The following is a 17,181-nucleotide window of genomic DNA, read 5'->3' on the forward strand; positions in this document are numbered from 1 at the left end:
ACCACCATCGACTAAATTAATATAAAAAATTCAATATACCAATACGATAATATGATTCACTTACCTTACTAAATGATACAATGTCGTTCACAGAAGCATTAGAAGTAAATAATTTATCATTAGATAAGTTCTTACAATGAACATCAATCCTCTTAAAGGTCCCCTCTTCATATCCTAAAAGAGCAATAGGAGGATTATCAGTTGAAGAATGTCTGTCCCAGGAAACTGAAGAGACTTTCTTGGTATCCCAATCAAATAGAATGATAGGTGGATTAGGACAATCAAATCTACTTATGAAGCTTTTTCCATTATTCAGAAAAATAACGACTTTAAAATTGCAAAGAAATATTTTAAATTAGGATAAGGATGGATACGATTTAGTAACCATGGCACGCTCATAAAAATCCCAACTATTATCAAAGTGTGCTGGCCTTGAATAACGAGTTTTAAATGAACACAATTGAAAATTACATTCTCCATTAGCTGATGTAAAATACAAGCTAAAAACAAAAAAATATGTCGGTTGCTACTTTTAATCGGTTGTTACTTTTAAGACATACTTATTTAAGTCCCATTTAGACGCATACTCCGTCATTACAGATAAGACCTGACGTGATTCATTAAACTGAAATGACACATAAACCAGCAAGCTAAACCCAGAAATAAATCTACCTTTATACTCTCAGTAATACCTCCAATTGGTCTTGCAGGCAGCAATGCAGCTCTATTGTGACCACTACTGGTAATAAGATGTCCTACTTGAGTCAACTGTCTTACCATCCCCTCAAATAATTGACTATATATAACAGAATAATTAAATGAATAATAAAAGTACTTACCAGTGAATCTTAAGAGTATCTACAGATGCTGAACATGCCCTGTCTCTTAATAGAGATACAGTATCAGTGATACCATGTTCCTTCTTAATAACTTTCTTCCTTTCCTCCTTTTCCTTTTCTTTTTCATTACCCATTCTATACATTTCCCTCTCTTCAGCTGGTGGTATTTTGAAGTACCTCCTTAACAATTCGTCATAATAATACCCAGGGATCTCCATAATAAAACTTTATGCCCGGTGAAACAGCTTTAGTGGAGGTAGAAGAGACAAGGGATTTTGAAACTGAGACGGAGTCTTCCTTTGAAACAGCTGGTACATGCAAATTTAGCGACACAGAGCCACGATTATGCTAATATTATTATAGCCACGAGGTAGCACGCACTAGCACGTGGGCAGTCAGGTTAATATTATATGGGTGTGGTAACCACGCCTGTATTTTTTTAACCCTTTCTAAATCCCAATTACCAGGGTTTCAACACGAGGGTTAAGTAACAGAACCCTCGACAGAACCATGGGGGTTCCTGCCTTTTTTCGCTGGCTTTCAAAGAAATATCCTTCCATTGTTGTTCACTGTGTCGAAGAAAAGGTACAAATGACATCATTTATATAAATTAATAATGTTGTTTGTTAGAGAAAGAAGCTTCAAGGTATTGATGTACCCATTGATGCCACACTACCTAATCCTAATGAGGTTGAGTTTGATAATCTCTACTTGGACATGAACGGGATCATTCACCCGTGCTGTCATCCCGAAGACAAGTGAGAGAGGCGTCCATTTTATTATTATCCTAATTAATGCCAACTGCTCCTCTCTCTCTCTCTCTCTCGTTTTTACTTAGACCAGCCCCAGAGACAGAGGATGAGATGATGGTTGCCATATTTGAGTACATTGACAGGATATTCAATATCGTGAGGCCAAGGCGTCTAGTGTACATGGCAATCGATGGTGTGGTAAGCAATTGGTATCATTGATGCATTATTTGTTAGCAAAATTTCAGGCTATATTTATTATAAATTTTCATTCAAATTTGTATTTTTTTTTAGAGTTACTATTCCTTGTTTTTTTTTCATTTTTTAGGCTCCTCGTGCTAAGATGAATCAGCAGAGATCAAGAAGATTCAGATCTGCCAAAGAATCAGTGTGAGTCATGCAGTATCAGTTTGAATCATTGATATCTTTATACATGTACAGTACATGTGTTTGATGTACAACCTATTGTTCCTTTTTTATTTTCAGTGATAAACTTGAGGAGATAAAGAAAGTGAGGCAGGAACTAGCAGAGAGAGGTGTGGGGTTGCCTCCTCTTAAACCAGACAGTGCTCACTTTGACAGCAACTGCATTACACCAGTATGGAATGAACTAACCACACACTCAATTGCTCTACATGTGTACATGTAATCATATTAAATGTTGTTATTATTATTATTATTATTATTATTATTATTATTATTATTATTATTATTATTATTATTATTATTATTATTATTATTATTATTATTATTATTATTATTATTATTATTATACTTATACTCGTAGGGTACTCAGTTTATGGCTAATCTTGCAATATGTCTTCAGTATTACATTCATGACAGGATGAACCACAATCCAGCATGGAAAGGCTTAAAAGTACATTAATTATACATGTATTTTTATTAAATAACTTCCTATTAAAACTCCTCTTTTCTCTCTCTCTCTTTTTCCCCTTCAGGTTATATTATCAGATGCTAATGTCCCTGGCGAAGGTGAGCACAAGATTATGGATTACATCAGAAAGCAAAGAGCATCAGTTGGTCATGACCCAAACACTCATCACTGCCTCTATGGAGCTGATGGTAAAAATTATTATTATTATCATCCTCTCTCTTTAATGTAATTTGTAGCTCTCAATTATAATTATTTCCTCTCTCCTTCCCACTATTTTCCTTTCTTCTCTTCCTCTCTCTATTCCCCCTCCTCCTCCTCCTCTTAGCTGATCTCATTATGCTAGGACTTGCTACCCACGAACCATACTTCACCATATTGAGAGAAGATTTTAAACCTAATCAACCTCGCCCTTGTGAAATATGCAATCAATATGGTAGGTCACATTGTGTTTTCCCCTCCCTCTCTCTTATTATTTATATCGTCATCATGTACTAGTACATGTACATGAGAATTTTTGGGTGTGATGTACATTTACATGTGTTTCTTGGTACATGTACATGTACACACTGACAAATATTATTATACCAATTTATTTTCTAGGTCATAGTATGACTGAGTGCACTGGTGAAGCAAGAGAGAAGAAAGGAGAGGTGAGCTCTTTCTTTATCACTAGCATATATTTCTTTCTCTTTTTCTCTCAATTCATGCATTTTTGTATTATATTATGTTTTTGCTTCTTTCTTTATTGCAGTTTGATGAGCTAGCAACTGCTAACATTGCAATGGAAAAAGAATTCATTTTTATACGAATTAACGTATTAAGAGAAGTGAGTCTAACGCTGCTTGTGTACATGTACTTGTTGTATTTTTAATTTGTTTGTTTTTAGTATCTTCAGCGCGAGTTAAGGATTGATGGCTTGGACTTTAAGTTTGATTTTGAGAGAGCCATCGACGACTGGGTCTTCATGTGCTTCTTTGTTGGAAATGATTTCTTACCTCATCTGCCATCTTTACAGATTAGGTAAAGGAGAGGATTGAGGAGGAGGAGTTGTGCATATAAATGAAGACGTACTTCCTTGACATTAGGGGGGGATATAGTGTAGCCAAAGACCATGGGCTATAGTACAGGGTATTTTGTCAAAAATGGCACCGAGACAATTTTGCATTTTTATAATTCTTTCTGATACATATACGTGTTCTTATGTTGTATTTCAAGTTTGAGCTGATTCCGATCAAAATTGGATTTTTTAGAAAATTTTAAAGTTGCTCTGAAATCGGGCAAAAGTCCCTGTACTATAGTACAGGGACTTTAGTCAAAATTTGCCAAAAATGACTTGGTGAGAATTCTGCATTTTTATGATTTTTTCTGATACATATACATGTTCTTATGTTGTATTTCAAGTTTGAACTAATTCCAATCAAAATTGGATTTTTTTACAAAATTTTAAAGTTTCTCCAGATTCCAAAATTTGGCCAAATCTTTACATTTAGGATTATTACACGTGCTCCTCTGTATAATTATTATTTCAATCGATAGGGAAGGAGCAATTGACAGATTAATTAATCTCTATAAGAAGTTCTTACCCTCTACTAAAGTATGTTCATGTACATGAAAAATTACTACTTAATGGTTCGACTTCTCTCTCCCATATATAGTCATATCTAACTGAGAACGGATTTGTTGATGTTAAAAATGTTCAGCTCATACTTTTCGGTATAAATACAGCTGCCTATTTATGTGTTAATTTATATAATTTATTTTAGAACTTGGTAAAGTTGAGGATGAGATATTTATAAGACGAAGGGATCAAGATATAAGGAACAAGGAAAGACAGAAATTTAAGAGGAGGAGGATTGTATGTTAATCAAAGTTGCTACCATTTTATATCAATTTATAGGAAGATTACAAAGCTCCCCAGTTTATTCCTGAGCAACTTGCACCTGTGGTAAGCTACTGTGTGTGAGTACATGTATGTACCTATTTTGAGTCCCTCTATCTCTCTCTCTCTCCCCCCTTCCTCCCTCCCTCTCTCTCTCTCTATCTATCTATCTATCTATCTCTCCCCCTCCCTCTCTCTCTCTCTCTCTCTCTCTCTTTCTCTCTCTCCCTCTCAGCCTATTGGTTCTGCTCCTAGTCCAGCTGTTAATGCCCGTCATGATGCCTACCTCATGAGACAAGGACCCGCTCCGTCAGCAGGAGCAGGTGGTGTTAGTGGTAGCTCACTCACTAGCAATAAGGAAGCGGCTAAAAGCATGAAATCACTTCTAAAGAAATCAAAAGTATCTCATTACACACGAGTGCACACGTTGTGCATACTATAAATTCATGCTTGTTACAAAGTATGATTGTTTATTTATTAAGAATTTACGTTAGCCATGTTTCTAGGTATTGTAGTAGTGCATATGTAACATTCCAGTCTCCACTATTGGTTGTTATTTATTCTGTTGCTTGCTTTCTATGGGAGATAACATTATACATTATGCATGTATACATGTACATGTATGTATTTTGGAAGTGTTTCCCGGTAATTTGATCAGAGTCCAGAATTGAAACTTGTGTTGCCATTGCTTGCATAGCTTTATATTCACTAATAGTTGTAACTCTAAAAATTTCCCTCAAGGAAGTGATCCATGACTTGATTTATTATGTTTGTTTTATAAACTTGTCTATACATGTACATTTGTACACGTTACAGTGTGTGTATTGGAATTAAGGATATAGTCTCTCATCATTAAATTCATTTTTAGTCATTCGATGATACTGGCTCCTCTGCTAGTCAAGAAGGAGGCGGAGTCAGAAGAAGCCTTACCAGCGAGGAGGAGAGACCACGGAACACTCTCAAACGATCTTTCAGCGATGCCAGACGAGCCAACAGTGGAGGAAGAGGCCATGGAGAAGACTCTGGGTCTGAAGAAGATGAAGTGAGGTACGACAATTGGGATATTATTAGGACATTATTGGGATATTATTAGGATATTTTCAGGATATTATTGGGAATTTAAATGCTCTACTTTATTGCTATTAGCCTACATTTTGTATTTAATAATGTCTATCCTTTTATGCTTCAAGTCGGCTCATTATTTGTGCCAAAGTTTACCGAATGTGTGTGGCTGACAGCACACAGTACACTAGTACAGGCTCATCGTTCATGTATCGGCTATTTCATAAAATAGCAGAACCATTGAGTCTTGTAATGAGAAACTATTACTCAATGATGTTAGGTATTTTATTATTTATTTGTTGCTTCAATCATACATGTACTGCATGTTTACATATACATGTACATGTATATGTATTATGTACATGTATATGTACTAGTTGTTGCTCCTCCTGGTATGTGTATGGGTACATGTTTATTGTTTTTGTTTGAGAAATGTTTCAGTTCATTTGTATACACTTAATATTCCATTATTATTATTATTGTTGTTGTTGCTATTGTTATCTACTGGACATTAGTTTTCTAGGCCGTACAGCAGGTACCTGTAACATGATTATAAAAAAGAGGAGGAGTAACATTGCTAAACGTACCCCTCTTACTATGTGTATCATGCTTATATATATATATATATAGTACTGTATCAGTCCGTAATAAGCAGAATGTACAGTCACTGTAGATTCTATCTCCCCATCCATCAATTATTACTATTATTCCATCATTTGAAATCCATACTTGCCTTAAGGCAAAATACCACCCACACGTTAAAATCAGAAATTAATCATTCAAGACACAGACAGATGGTCCTAATTGTCACACAATGCTGTTAGCTATGCTTTCATGATTCTGTCACATTTTAATCATGTCGGGTCTAGCTAATACATTGTATATGGCTTCTGGTAGTATTTTCATCAGTCGGGCTTCATTAAGGATGTAGTTGTAATTCTTGGTTTCTGATGATTGATACAGTCTATGTTATCATTTTTGTTTATATCAATACAGAGTTTGCTCGCTATGTTTATACTTTAAATACTCTCTCTCTTTCCTCCCTCTCTCTCTTTTCTTATCTCTTTCTCTCTCTTTCTTCTCTCTCCCTCCCTCTCTCTCCTTAGGCTATGGGAGGACGGATGGAAAGAACGTTATTATCAAAGCAAGTTTTGTGTCTCAAGCAATGACATTGATTTCGTACGTCAAGTAGTTGAGAGCTACTCTGAAGGACTCTGCTGGGTAATGTCCTACTATTACCAGGTAAAAATAAACAATATTATCAGATAAAAATAAACAATAAAGAGTACAAACTAGTCTAATCATCCACTACTCTAATAGATAGTATACATTTGTCATTCATAGTGCCTCTTTCTCTCTCTACTAGGGTTGCCCTTCTTGGAAATGGTACTATCCGTTTCATTATGCTCCTTTTGCTTCTGATTTTCGATACATTCGTGACGTTAGGGATAGATTTGAGACTGGCTCAAAGCCAGTGAGCTCATGTGTATTTTAATTTTATCTTAATTTGTTTATCCTTCTGCATTCCCCCCTCTCTCTGTCTCTCTCTCTCTGTCTCTCTCTCTCAGTTCAGACCTTTAGAGCAGCTAATGAGTGTCTTTCCAGCTGCTAGTGCTAAGTTCCTACCGCCTTCGTGGCAGACCCTCATGCTTGACGATGTAATATACAATAATAATAATAATAATAATAATAATAATAATAATAATATTAATAATAATAATAATAACTAGTAAAGAATATGATTCAATATACCTTTATAACACTAGGACTCATCAATAATCGACTTTTATCCGACAAACTTTAAAATCGATTTGAACGGAAAGAAATTTGCATGGCAGGTATTACGAATGAGTGTAAAGATGCAGGTAAATGTATTTATTAATGATAGGGTGTGGCCTTGTTGCCATTCGTTGATGAGTGCAGATTGCACGAAGCATTAGAGCCACTATACCACATGCTGGATCCACTTGAAAGTCAGTATTATTAATTAGTGGGTGTGGCTCAGTTGGATTGATTAATGGGTGTGGTTTATATTTCCATCTGTATAGCTGTACGTAACAGTCTCGGTAATGACTTGATTTTCGTTCACAAGCTTTCAAAGTTGTATGCGTTTGCTCGGACACTTTACGAAGAGACACCTGGAGAGAAGGTAACACCATGGACTAACTTATAGCAGCTGCTGTTAATAGTAGTTAAATTTATATCTCGTAATGTTTCTTCTCAGGTTGGTCTAGTTTCAATTAATCCTGATTCCTCTGGAGGTGTCTCGGGGTCTGTCTGGCCTAATAATAACATGGCTGACATTTTGAAGAAGAAAGAATGGTAATAGAGGAAGAAGTAATGATCTGAAATATTCATGTGGAAATTGAGCATAATTTTTTGTGTACATCAATTGTTACAGCTAATTTTACATGTATTTGCATCTGTAGTATTTACAGTGGTCCTGTATGTCTATGGTATATTATACTTGTGGTTTAGCAGTACAAACTCAGGCCTTATAGTGGTTAATGACATAACCACTAATCTATGAATATCATTAATGATAGGTGCAACCCACAATAGCCTTTTTAGAAATGGGTGCTATAAAAGGGTATGCTTCAACTGAGTGAAGCATGATATTGCAAGGATGTGAACATGAAAGTTCAATTTTTGAATGGGATAATGATCCCTGATCTTAAGGCCACATTTACATAGCAATGAAAACGATGCAATCCGTATAGTTTTGTGCCTTTTTATGCTTCTGTTTACACAGAAACGAATGAAAACGTGATAGAATCTTGATAGAACTCTATGGAAACGAAAACGGTGTTCATAGTGGATACTTTAAAAACGATGCGTTTACGTTGCTGTGTAAACGTAGCCTAAGTCTAAAAGCTATAAATTAATAATCATGCACCACCACTCCACTCTCATGAGGTTGTCATGGTTCTAACTGAACCGTGTCATTGTGTTAGTCTCTCCTTTCTGTTCCCAGTTTAGTTGAGTCTCCTCTCCCACAGTTGGAGACTATAACTCCCACACAGGCAATATGGTGAGACTGACATGCCTACATACATGTGTCCTGGTTGTACTCATAGCCACAGTCTCATGTTATTTTGTTTGTTTTCTTTAGTCTCAATTATCAAGACCCAACCTTCAGGCCGGATCACATTTACGAGTCTAAGCTCCTCCCTAATGTCACTATGCCTCCTCCGACCTTGAGACCAGGAGACGCCAGGTTTGGTGGTATCCCCGGCGCCTACCGCCCACAGGTAATTAATGATAGTAGCTCAGTATGTACTTAATGTACACCTAGTAATTGGGCGGAGTATAGCTAGTCCAATTGTAGTGTTGTAACAGCTGTATTTGTTTAAGTGAAAAAATTATGAGGAAGTTGTATCATTGCATGAATTAATCTAAATATTTACATGTCATGTATTGTATTGTTATTACATGTGTACATGTACATGTATAGATTGGGTTTTCACCTCGTGACAACAGAGGAAGGCCTTATCAGACTCCGCCTTCTGCCAAGAGATTCATCAGGTTAGATCATAATACTACATGTGTGCATGTACACAGAATTGTTATCCTATTTCAAATTTCATGCTCATTACGGCTCGTTGATGTTGAAAATTTTTTAGAGAATTTTTCGTGATATAAGAATGCATTAAGACTTTAATTTGCAAATAATGAAATTCATGTGCAATTGTGCGTTACCCCAGTACGATAACCAACAAAACTGCAAGAATTTAATTGACAAATAAAAGATTTGCAGGATATCATTCTCCATGTATCTTGCAGTACATGTAGGACTAACATGTACATGTACATGTACATCTGATGGTGTGTGTATAAGGAATATGTTTCACATTAGCACTAATAACTCAATTGGTTTAGTTTAGATGTTTATTGCTCCTTTCCTTTGTCTTCCTTTTCATGTTGTGCTATCTGTTAATCATTAGCTAATTGATTCTGTGTGCCTTTATACATAACATATACATGTACATGTATATTGCATATACTTTCCTTTTGTAAGTTAATATGAAGACTGTTACATGTACATGTACATGTATGTGTTCTTGGTCACTTGGTGATAGTAATAATAATACACTTTGCCCTCTCTTCCTCTCTTTCTCTCTCTCTCTTAAACACTATAATGCTTCCTTATTTCACTTCTCTCTCTCTCTCTCTCTCTCTCTCTCTCTCTCTCTCTCCCTCTCTCCTCTCCAATAGAAATGCCTTGTCTGATGAGTCTCGTAGCAGTACTTATCACGGTGTACCGCCACCTCCTGGTTCCTCCTATCCTCCACCACAAGGTATATGTCCTACCTTTACTAACAGTAGCAGATACACGTCAGTAACACGTGTGGTGTAGCATAAGTGAAATCATCATTTTCATTGTTTGTAGGACCCTCTGTGGCATCATGGACTCCATTTCCTCAGCCTGATTTTGGAAATCCGAGGTCCCAGTACAGTGGGAGGGCTAGGGGTTCATCACAATATTCACATGGTCCCAGACGACCCCCTCCACAACAGTATGGACAATATGGACGCGACTCTGGGAGACAAGAGAGATCATATAATTACTCACGTGATCCCAGGGGGTCTGGATATGACCCCAGAGGTTCTGGATATGATTCCAGGGGTTCTGGATATGATTCCAGGGGTTCTGGGTATGACCCCAGAGGGTCTGGAGGACAATATGGACAATATGCCTCAAGGGATCCAATGCCATATTCATATGATAGACCTCCTAATGAATACCATTCATTCAGACAGCAGCAGTACAAGCGTCCATTGCTACCTCCTTCTCCTCCTCCTCCCTCCTCTTCTGATGGTTATGGCAAAGGTCACTATGATAATGATGGTGGCTCTTATCCTAAGGTTAGTCTGTTTATGAATATCATTTTCTTTACTTTATTTCTTTTCTCTGTAGAGATATCATCAGTGAGATAGCAACGTACTCTTAAAATAATGGTGATTTTATCATTATGATTATAATATTTATAAATAGAATTATTATTATTATTTAACAGTACGTGTTTGCTTCTCTGTCAGTTTTGTTTTGCTCAATTTGCAAAACAAAACACACTCCACACATGAAATATAGCATAATTATTACTCTTGCATGAGTATAGTCACACTTGATGGGGAATGGCATTATTTTCAGTTTAGGAATGAGTAAACACCAAACATGCTTTGGTGCTGTGAGAGTGTACTATTTTCATTACATCACTGGATGCAAACTTTTAAATTCAATTGCCATTTTACTATTGCTCTGCTGCTATATTCCTATCTATTGCTATTCATTAGCCTCCTGAGCCTGACTTATAAGGCAGTTTCCTATAGCATTGTAGATATAATTATTATTGTTATCATTCCTAATCTAATATTAATGGAGGGCGTAGTTTTAGTAAGCTAATTCTGGCTTGATTGGCTCTACTACACTATATATTTGCTGGCGCCCACAGTAACCAGGGAAAAAGTGAAGAAACATGAAGGAGCGTGCTTCATACCTGCACTGCAGCTTCTTCCTTCTCTCTCTCTTTTGTTTATTTACTCTCTCCAAGGCTCAACTAACCTGGCGGAATATTTCTAATCCAGAGGCACTCTGTAACGACTACACTAGGGCTGGATATTTTATAAGAAGAGAGCCAGGGGGTAGCAGCAAATGGCTTGTATTTTTGGAGAGTGGCGGCCTCTGCTATTCTATAGAGACTTGTAATTCGAGGCTCGTGCACCCTCGCATTAGAAGCAGGAACAAGCCACCAAGACAAGCATGGAATGACAACAAATTCCTTCCACCTAGAGAAAGAATCAACCCATTCATGACGTCTTTGGTCACTGCTACTGGGGACCCTAACGTTTCTGGGTTTTATGGACGTGACCTCCTCGACACAGACAGGGAGAAGAACCCCATCTTCTATAATTACAATCACATTCTCATTCCATATTGCAGCAGTGATGCCTGGCTTGCAAATGACACTAGGCCTAGTGTGCTTAATATTACTAGTCGAAGAGATTTTAATTTCTCCAACGACGCTTTCACTGACAATCTCCCAAAGCTCCAGTTTATATTTCGTGGTTCTGTCATATTCCGGAGTGTCATTGAAGAGCTCCTTGCTAACGAGAACCTCACAGACGCAACAGAATTGGTCCTAGCAGGTTCCAGTGCTGGCGGGATTGGAGTCGTCAATCATGCATCATGGGTGGAACAACAACTCAACCAATCCCTTACAAAGATTAGCATTATAACCGAATCTGCTTGGTTCATCAATTTCCGTGATAACATATTCATTCGTTTCAACGAGAGTAGCTCAAATAACGAAGAAGGCCTCCTCTCTATCATTTCTTCCATTCCTCAATGCTCAAACAATGACTCCACTTCTCCTTGCTGCATTCGTCTTCACTGCATGCTTAGCAGTCCCGAGTTCTTCCCGGCCGGGCGGATACCAGTAATCTCCCTAACTAGCCTACATGATCTCTTCATACTTTCAGACACTATAGCAACTACCGTCCTCCCTGGAGAACCCAGTAACAGTGATGGCTCTGGAGCTCTACCAGAGCTTGGAATATCGTTTCTAAACGTCATATCGGAATATGGAGGCGCAATGAACACCACCCTAGCTACAGCTGCTGTCATTCCTGGTGTGAGCCTCATCATTACCGAATGCTTCCAGCATATTTATTTTGCTACTTCTACTCTCTGGGATCACAATGGTATACTCTCAGACACAGCTGTTGTGGAGCTGTCTAATAGTCTTGGCTCATTTAGTGCTTCATACAAGTAAGGATAGTATGTCTATACAGTAGTGTGAGAGCTTGTGGTGAGATATCACGTACTAATGTTATTATATTTAGTGACCATGACCATGCATTCTGTTGTAAGTTTATGTGTAGTATTTTTGTAGTATGGTGCTATCTTGGGCTGTCTTTTATTTATTTTCTTGCGACCGAATTTGATGAATAGACTTGTTTTGTATTGTTTGAACTGTGAGCATATGTCATTGCATCTTAATGACTTAATGGATACATGTTTATCCTGTACTATTGTACATATATGTGCTGTGTGTTCATGCATCTCATCATGCGTGTTTGTGTGAAGTTTCTCTGTTGCATGTACAACACTCTAAGATCAATCCTTTGGATTGTGTTTAAAAGGTGTACCCCACCCTATGTATGTATAGTGTATAATTTTCCTGTATCTTATTTGGAAAAAATAGTTCAGGAAATGCTTCCATTTGAGTCCTCAGTGGGTCATGTTATGACTTCTGGAATAATTTGTTTATTATGTAACAAGTGTAACCATATTTACTCTATAATTTTCCCCATTCCTCCTCTTAATTCTTCCGTCTCTCTTCTCCCCCTCCTCCCCCTCCTCCTTTCTCTACCAGACATAATATCACCAGTGGTACATGGTCTTCCTATTTCTTCTCTGGCAGCGGTAGAGCAAGTAGTAACCTCACATTGATACAGAGCTCGTGTGACTCCTCAAATGTAAGCAACATTTATTATAATAACTACAAAAAATTAATTAAATTAAGGCTCATTAGCAGTCAGAGAGGAATCATTACTAGAGTGCATAGAAATGAGTAGCTATCTTAAAATTATCTCACCAATCTGATGCCATGCTGTCCTTAACAAATTTAATAATGAATTTATGTTGAGTATAATGTACATGTACTGTACTCGTCAAATTGGTAGTCATTCTAAGTAAGAATTCTTATGAATTGTAAGGAATTTAACAACACGACTCCCTGTCACACAATTCAATTAGAACGATCCATTATTGACAGTGTCCCTGGCATAATGTGAGAAGTATTTTGTGAGATGTTTTAGCAACACTATCATTAACTTTCATGTATTTCCTACCATGTACTGTGACACACTGTAGCTAGTGATTATCAAAACCTTCTTTCCTTCCTCAATACAGGCTCTTACTATTCAAGACGCCATTCTCATGTGGTACTATTGTCGTGACAGTGAGACTATGATATTCAGAGATCACTGCACGACTGTTCATTGCAACCAGGAGTGTCCTGATGAAGTAGATTTTGCTTTTGATCTGAGTGACCCAAGGAACTGGATAGTGAATGCTACGTCGGCAGTTGTTGCTTCCATCACAGTCATTTCTATTGCTTTTAAAGTAAGTCTTTACATGTACTTACATGTTGTATACATGTATGTACATGTACTGTGTACTTGTTGTATATGTGTGGGTGGGTATTGGTTTTGTTTTGTGTTAAAAGACAACTAACGTTTCAGGGATTCACAGAAAGTATGCTAAGTGAGTTAAATAGCTAGCACACTTTATGAGCTTACAAGCAAGCACTGTACTGTCAGTGTATGGCTTTTTGAGTAACTTTAAAAATTCATAAAAAATCCAATTTTGATCAGAATGAGCTCAAACTTGATAAATAACATAAGAACATGTATATGGATCAGAAAAAATTATAAAAATTAATAATTCTCATCAATTCATTTTTGGTGAAAATTGGCCAACGACCCTGTACTATAGTACAGGGACTTTTGCCCAATTTTGGAGCAACTTTAAAAATTCATTTAAAAATTCAATTTTAGTCAAAATTAGCTCAAACTTGATATACAACATAAGAACATGTATATGTATCAGGAAAACTTATAAAAATGCAAAATTCTCACCAAATGATTTTTAACAAAGTATTATGTGTTAGTGATGAGCATCAAGCTAAACAGCACTGGCAAGACCAAAATCCAATGGGATAAATGCAAAACTGCTATATTAGCATTATTGTTATTATTATTATTAGTGTTGTTATTATTATTATTATCATCATCATTATAATATAGCTGGTATTCTTTATTTGGGACTCAATACTATCACTGAAGTATAAGCTGTACATACACAGAATGGTTGGAGAGCAAGAGCTAACTAATCTACATGTACATGAGGAATCTGATGGCCCTAAAGTAATATACATCAATTTTACAATTATTATTATTATTATTATTATTATTATTATTATTTTCTATTGTGTGTTGTGTTTCTATGTTAAACTTTAAATGCCTATCATTCATTGTGTATATTTTTTATATTTTCTTCTTGTTTTATAGTTCCCAGAGTGCAGTATAGAAGAAGCGGTGTCTGTAGCTTGTGTTGACCTAAAGTACAGCATTGACTTCCATCCAAAGAAAGTGAAGAATGAGAAAGAGGACAGGACCACAATATCACTAGTCATTGATGATGAAGAGCCAGCCATTAAGGACAAACCTCCCCTGGAGAAGAAAGGTGAGTGAGTGAGTATAGGACAAGAATGTGTAAAAGTACAGCATTTATAATGAAAGCACTCACAGCTATCATATTATAAATACATGTAATTGCTTGGTATTTCATGAATTTTGTTTGTGTCCAAGTTGCTAGCCACATGAGAATATTGGGTGTGTACATGTACATGTAATTATGCTAGTAATTCGATATTAACACTAGCACTATCTGATTCATATTTGATTCATACTGATTCATATTTGATTCATATTTGATTCATACTGATTCATTATTATAGCTTCATCAAGACTTCTCAGGAAGCCCTCTGATTGGTCAGATTGGACGGCAAGACTCATAATTAATAAACAAAGAAACAGTAAACAAAATTATATTGTTTGTGTTTGTATTTTTATTCTTTATTTGTGTAGTGTCGTCATCAGCAATGTCTCGTAAGTCCATTGTGGTGGATCTTCCTAAAGAAGATGAAGACGATGATGATCATGATGATAATGATGATGATGATGAAACTAACAATACTAATGGAGAGACAACTCCTGAATTACCTCAAGGTATTCCTGTGTACTTGCATGAGTATGATTATAGTACTCTCTCTCCCTCTTTCTTTGTGTCTGTAGCTCATCCTAAGTTGCAAAGACAGCCTAATGAAGTGTCTGAAGAAACAACCTCTCCCCCATCATACAGTAAAAAGGTAATTTTCTTCTCTTCCTCTCTCTCTCCCCCTCCTTATTAATGGTTATATTTAATGCATGGTTATTATAATGGTTATATTTCTTATAGATCAGTAATGCTAGTTCCCAGGATCCATTAATGAGTTCTGTTGGTAGTAGGACATTACAGAGAGCCTTCCTTCCTGCCATGCCTCCTCCGATTGATGAGGCTGATGGCCCGGCAGTACGTGACACATTCACTAATTGCTGTTTTATGATTATTGTATCTCTTAGGGAAGCTCATCCCATCATTTACTACAGTCAAATCCTTCCATTTCCAGCTCAATGTCACAAGTAAACATTTTATTTATTTATTTATTTATTATTATTATTATTTATTAGACCAAGCCTACTCCTGGTCTGTGTGGTTTTGGTCGAGTGAGGAAAGAGATATTAAGAGGCATCTCGCTTTACTTCAATCCTGGAGAGCTAGTCGGGATAATGGGACCTTCAGGTTAGTATTATATATACCATACATATACATGTATGTGTAAATTTTTTTACTTTCCATAGGCTGTGGTAAGACAACATTTCTAGATTTGTTAACTGGAAGGAGAAACAAAGGAAACGTTTCTGTTAGTTATAACGACGCACGCTTACATGTACATGTATAGCTTTGTATGATCTGCAACTCTTGTTGAGTTCTTCTTGTATATTATTTGTATATTCTAGTATATTCCATGTATATCTTTGTATATTGTAGGGTCACATATACATCAATGGCTACCCTCTTGAGCAAGTCAGGAAGAAGTACATATACAGCACTGGGTACGTCCTCCAGCTGGCCACACCTTATTACGAGGAGCTCACTGTCCGTGACAACCTCACCCTCTCTGCCCACATGAGACTGCCCTCGAAGATGACCTGGAGGGAGAAATTTGAGAGAGTGGAACAAGTTATGAGCGTGGTAAGTGATATAAGTATGTACTGCAAGGAATGAAATATTGGCTGGGGAATTAGTGGTTTGGAAAAAATATTTAATCCAAAATTATTTGCAATTTTGTTTATTTTGTACATACTCAATGCTATACAGCTCTTAAGTCATCAATATAAAATCTTCCAATTGCATTTTGTAATGAAAACACCGGATAAACTCCCACCAGTTTTATTATGTAATATAGTAGTGGCATTATATTCTTAATATCATTTTATAGATTTACATGTATATGTATGCATGTAGCTTACATGCTCTTACTATAAACTCCTGTATGTATAGAGTATAGTGTTAATTGGTTTTTACTGTGGGTTGCACAAAAGCATACTTATTAACGCTAATTACTGAATTATAGTAATTAGAGCCTGGAGCCAGTAATAACACTGACGTATCAGGCAACACATCACATGTGGGAGTGGAGTCTAAAGTATAGGAATAAGAGGATCCATCATTCATTCTCATTTTATTGTGCCAAATATAAGCACTATATTACTGCATGCAATAATGATAGCATATAACAGTAATAATAATAATAATGATAATAATAATAATAATAATAATAATGATAATAATAATAATAATAATAATAATAATAATGCTACTAATAATAAGAGTAGCTATATATGTACAATGTATTATATATCTATAATAATGGTTCTTGTTTTTCCTTGTTAGAATTAATTAGGATTCTTTTATACCCATAATGACATTATAGTTCGTGTCATGCCAATAGGCATGAACAATATGTCTTCCCAGTATACATACAAAGCCATTTATTGCTGGCAACCACACGCTTGTTTCTATTGTCTTCCCTCCCCTCACTCCTTTAATGGCTGCTCCTGTTGTACTCCACACTGTGGATTAAAAGG

At 36.4% G+C, this 17,181-nt stretch overlaps 3 protein-coding genes across 3 annotated transcripts in view; 2 read left to right on the forward strand and 1 right to left on the reverse strand.

Annotated features, from left to right (window-relative positions):
• LOC109581689 (uncharacterized) overlaps positions 1-1,201 on the reverse strand; it is a 2,636-nt gene extending 1,435 nt beyond the window's left edge. Inside the window, exons 1-6 of the mRNA XM_019996004.1 lie at positions 840-1,201; positions 673-796; positions 561-625; positions 375-500; positions 65-299; positions 3-11 (exon numbers count right to left, since the gene is read on the reverse strand). Coding sequence (XP_019851563.1) covers positions 3-11; positions 65-299; positions 375-500; positions 561-625; positions 673-796; positions 840-1,057 — 777 coding nt within the window. The 5' untranslated portion in view covers positions 1,058-1,201. The remainder of the gene's footprint in view (positions 1-2; positions 12-64; positions 300-374; positions 501-560; positions 626-672; positions 797-839) is intronic.
• A 69-nt stretch (positions 1,202-1,270) lies between these two features.
• Positions 1,271-10,506, forward strand: LOC100640875 (5'-3' exoribonuclease 2-like). The gene is made up of 30 exons (XM_003386325.3): positions 1,271-1,424; positions 1,470-1,597; positions 1,678-1,789; positions 1,917-1,978; positions 2,075-2,186; positions 2,376-2,465; positions 2,548-2,671; positions 2,809-2,916; positions 3,084-3,133; positions 3,235-3,309; positions 3,370-3,503; positions 4,020-4,077; positions 4,139-4,196; positions 4,247-4,338; positions 4,381-4,428; positions 4,598-4,762; positions 5,231-5,409; positions 6,531-6,666; positions 6,791-6,898; positions 6,993-7,082; positions 7,191-7,262; positions 7,313-7,397; positions 7,473-7,573; positions 7,649-7,746; positions 8,399-8,455; positions 8,537-8,675; positions 8,879-8,949; positions 9,640-9,722; positions 9,815-10,290; positions 10,343-10,506. The coding sequence occupies exons 1-30, from the start codon at positions 1,350-1,352 to the stop codon at positions 10,355-10,357; spliced, it is 3,201 nt and encodes a 1,066-aa protein (XP_003386373.1). The 5' UTR covers positions 1,271-1,349; the 3' UTR covers positions 10,358-10,506.
• A 294-nt stretch (positions 10,507-10,800) lies between these two features.
• Positions 10,801-16,318, forward strand: LOC105312625 (uncharacterized). The gene is made up of 13 exons (XM_011405422.2): positions 10,801-12,193; positions 12,801-12,903; positions 13,340-13,552; positions 14,236-14,355; positions 14,500-14,674; positions 14,949-15,026; positions 15,079-15,219; positions 15,286-15,359; positions 15,449-15,562; positions 15,613-15,672; positions 15,721-15,832; positions 15,892-15,953; positions 16,082-16,318. The coding sequence occupies exons 1-13, from the start codon at positions 10,902-10,904 to the stop codon at positions 16,316-16,318; spliced, it is 2,781 nt and encodes a 926-aa protein (XP_011403724.2). The 5' UTR covers positions 10,801-10,901.
• Positions 16,319-17,181: the final 863 nt, after the last annotated feature.

Source organism: Amphimedon queenslandica, unplaced genomic scaffold (assembly GCF_000090795.2).
Source record: "Amphimedon queenslandica unplaced genomic scaffold, v1.1 AMPQUscaffold_13424, whole genome shotgun sequence".
NCBI classification, from domain to species: domain Eukaryota; kingdom Metazoa; phylum Porifera; class Demospongiae; order Haplosclerida; family Niphatidae; genus Amphimedon; species Amphimedon queenslandica.

Coding starts and splice junctions, on each gene's coding strand:
- LOC100640875 (XM_003386325.3), top strand. CDS start 1,350: ATGGGGGTTCCTGCCTTTTTTCGCTGGCTTTCAAAGAAATATCCTTCC. Junction 8,456..8,536: donor ACTCCCACACAGGCAATATG/GTGAGACTGACA, acceptor TGTTTTCTTTAG/TCTCAATTATCAAGACCCAA. Junction 8,950..9,639: donor TCTGCCAAGAGATTCATCAG/GTTAGATCATAA, acceptor CCTCTCCAATAG/AAATGCCTTGTCTGATGAGT.
- LOC105312625 (XM_011405422.2), top strand. CDS start 10,902: ATGAAGGAGCGTGCTTCATACCTGCACTGCAGCTTCTTCCTTCTCTCT. Junction 15,027..15,078: donor AATTAATAAACAAAGAAACA/GTAAACAAAATT, acceptor TTATTTGTGTAG/TGTCGTCATCAGCAATGTCT. Junction 15,954..16,081: donor GAAACAAAGGAAACGTTTCT/GTTAGTTATAAC, acceptor TGTATATTGTAG/GGTCACATATACATCAATGG.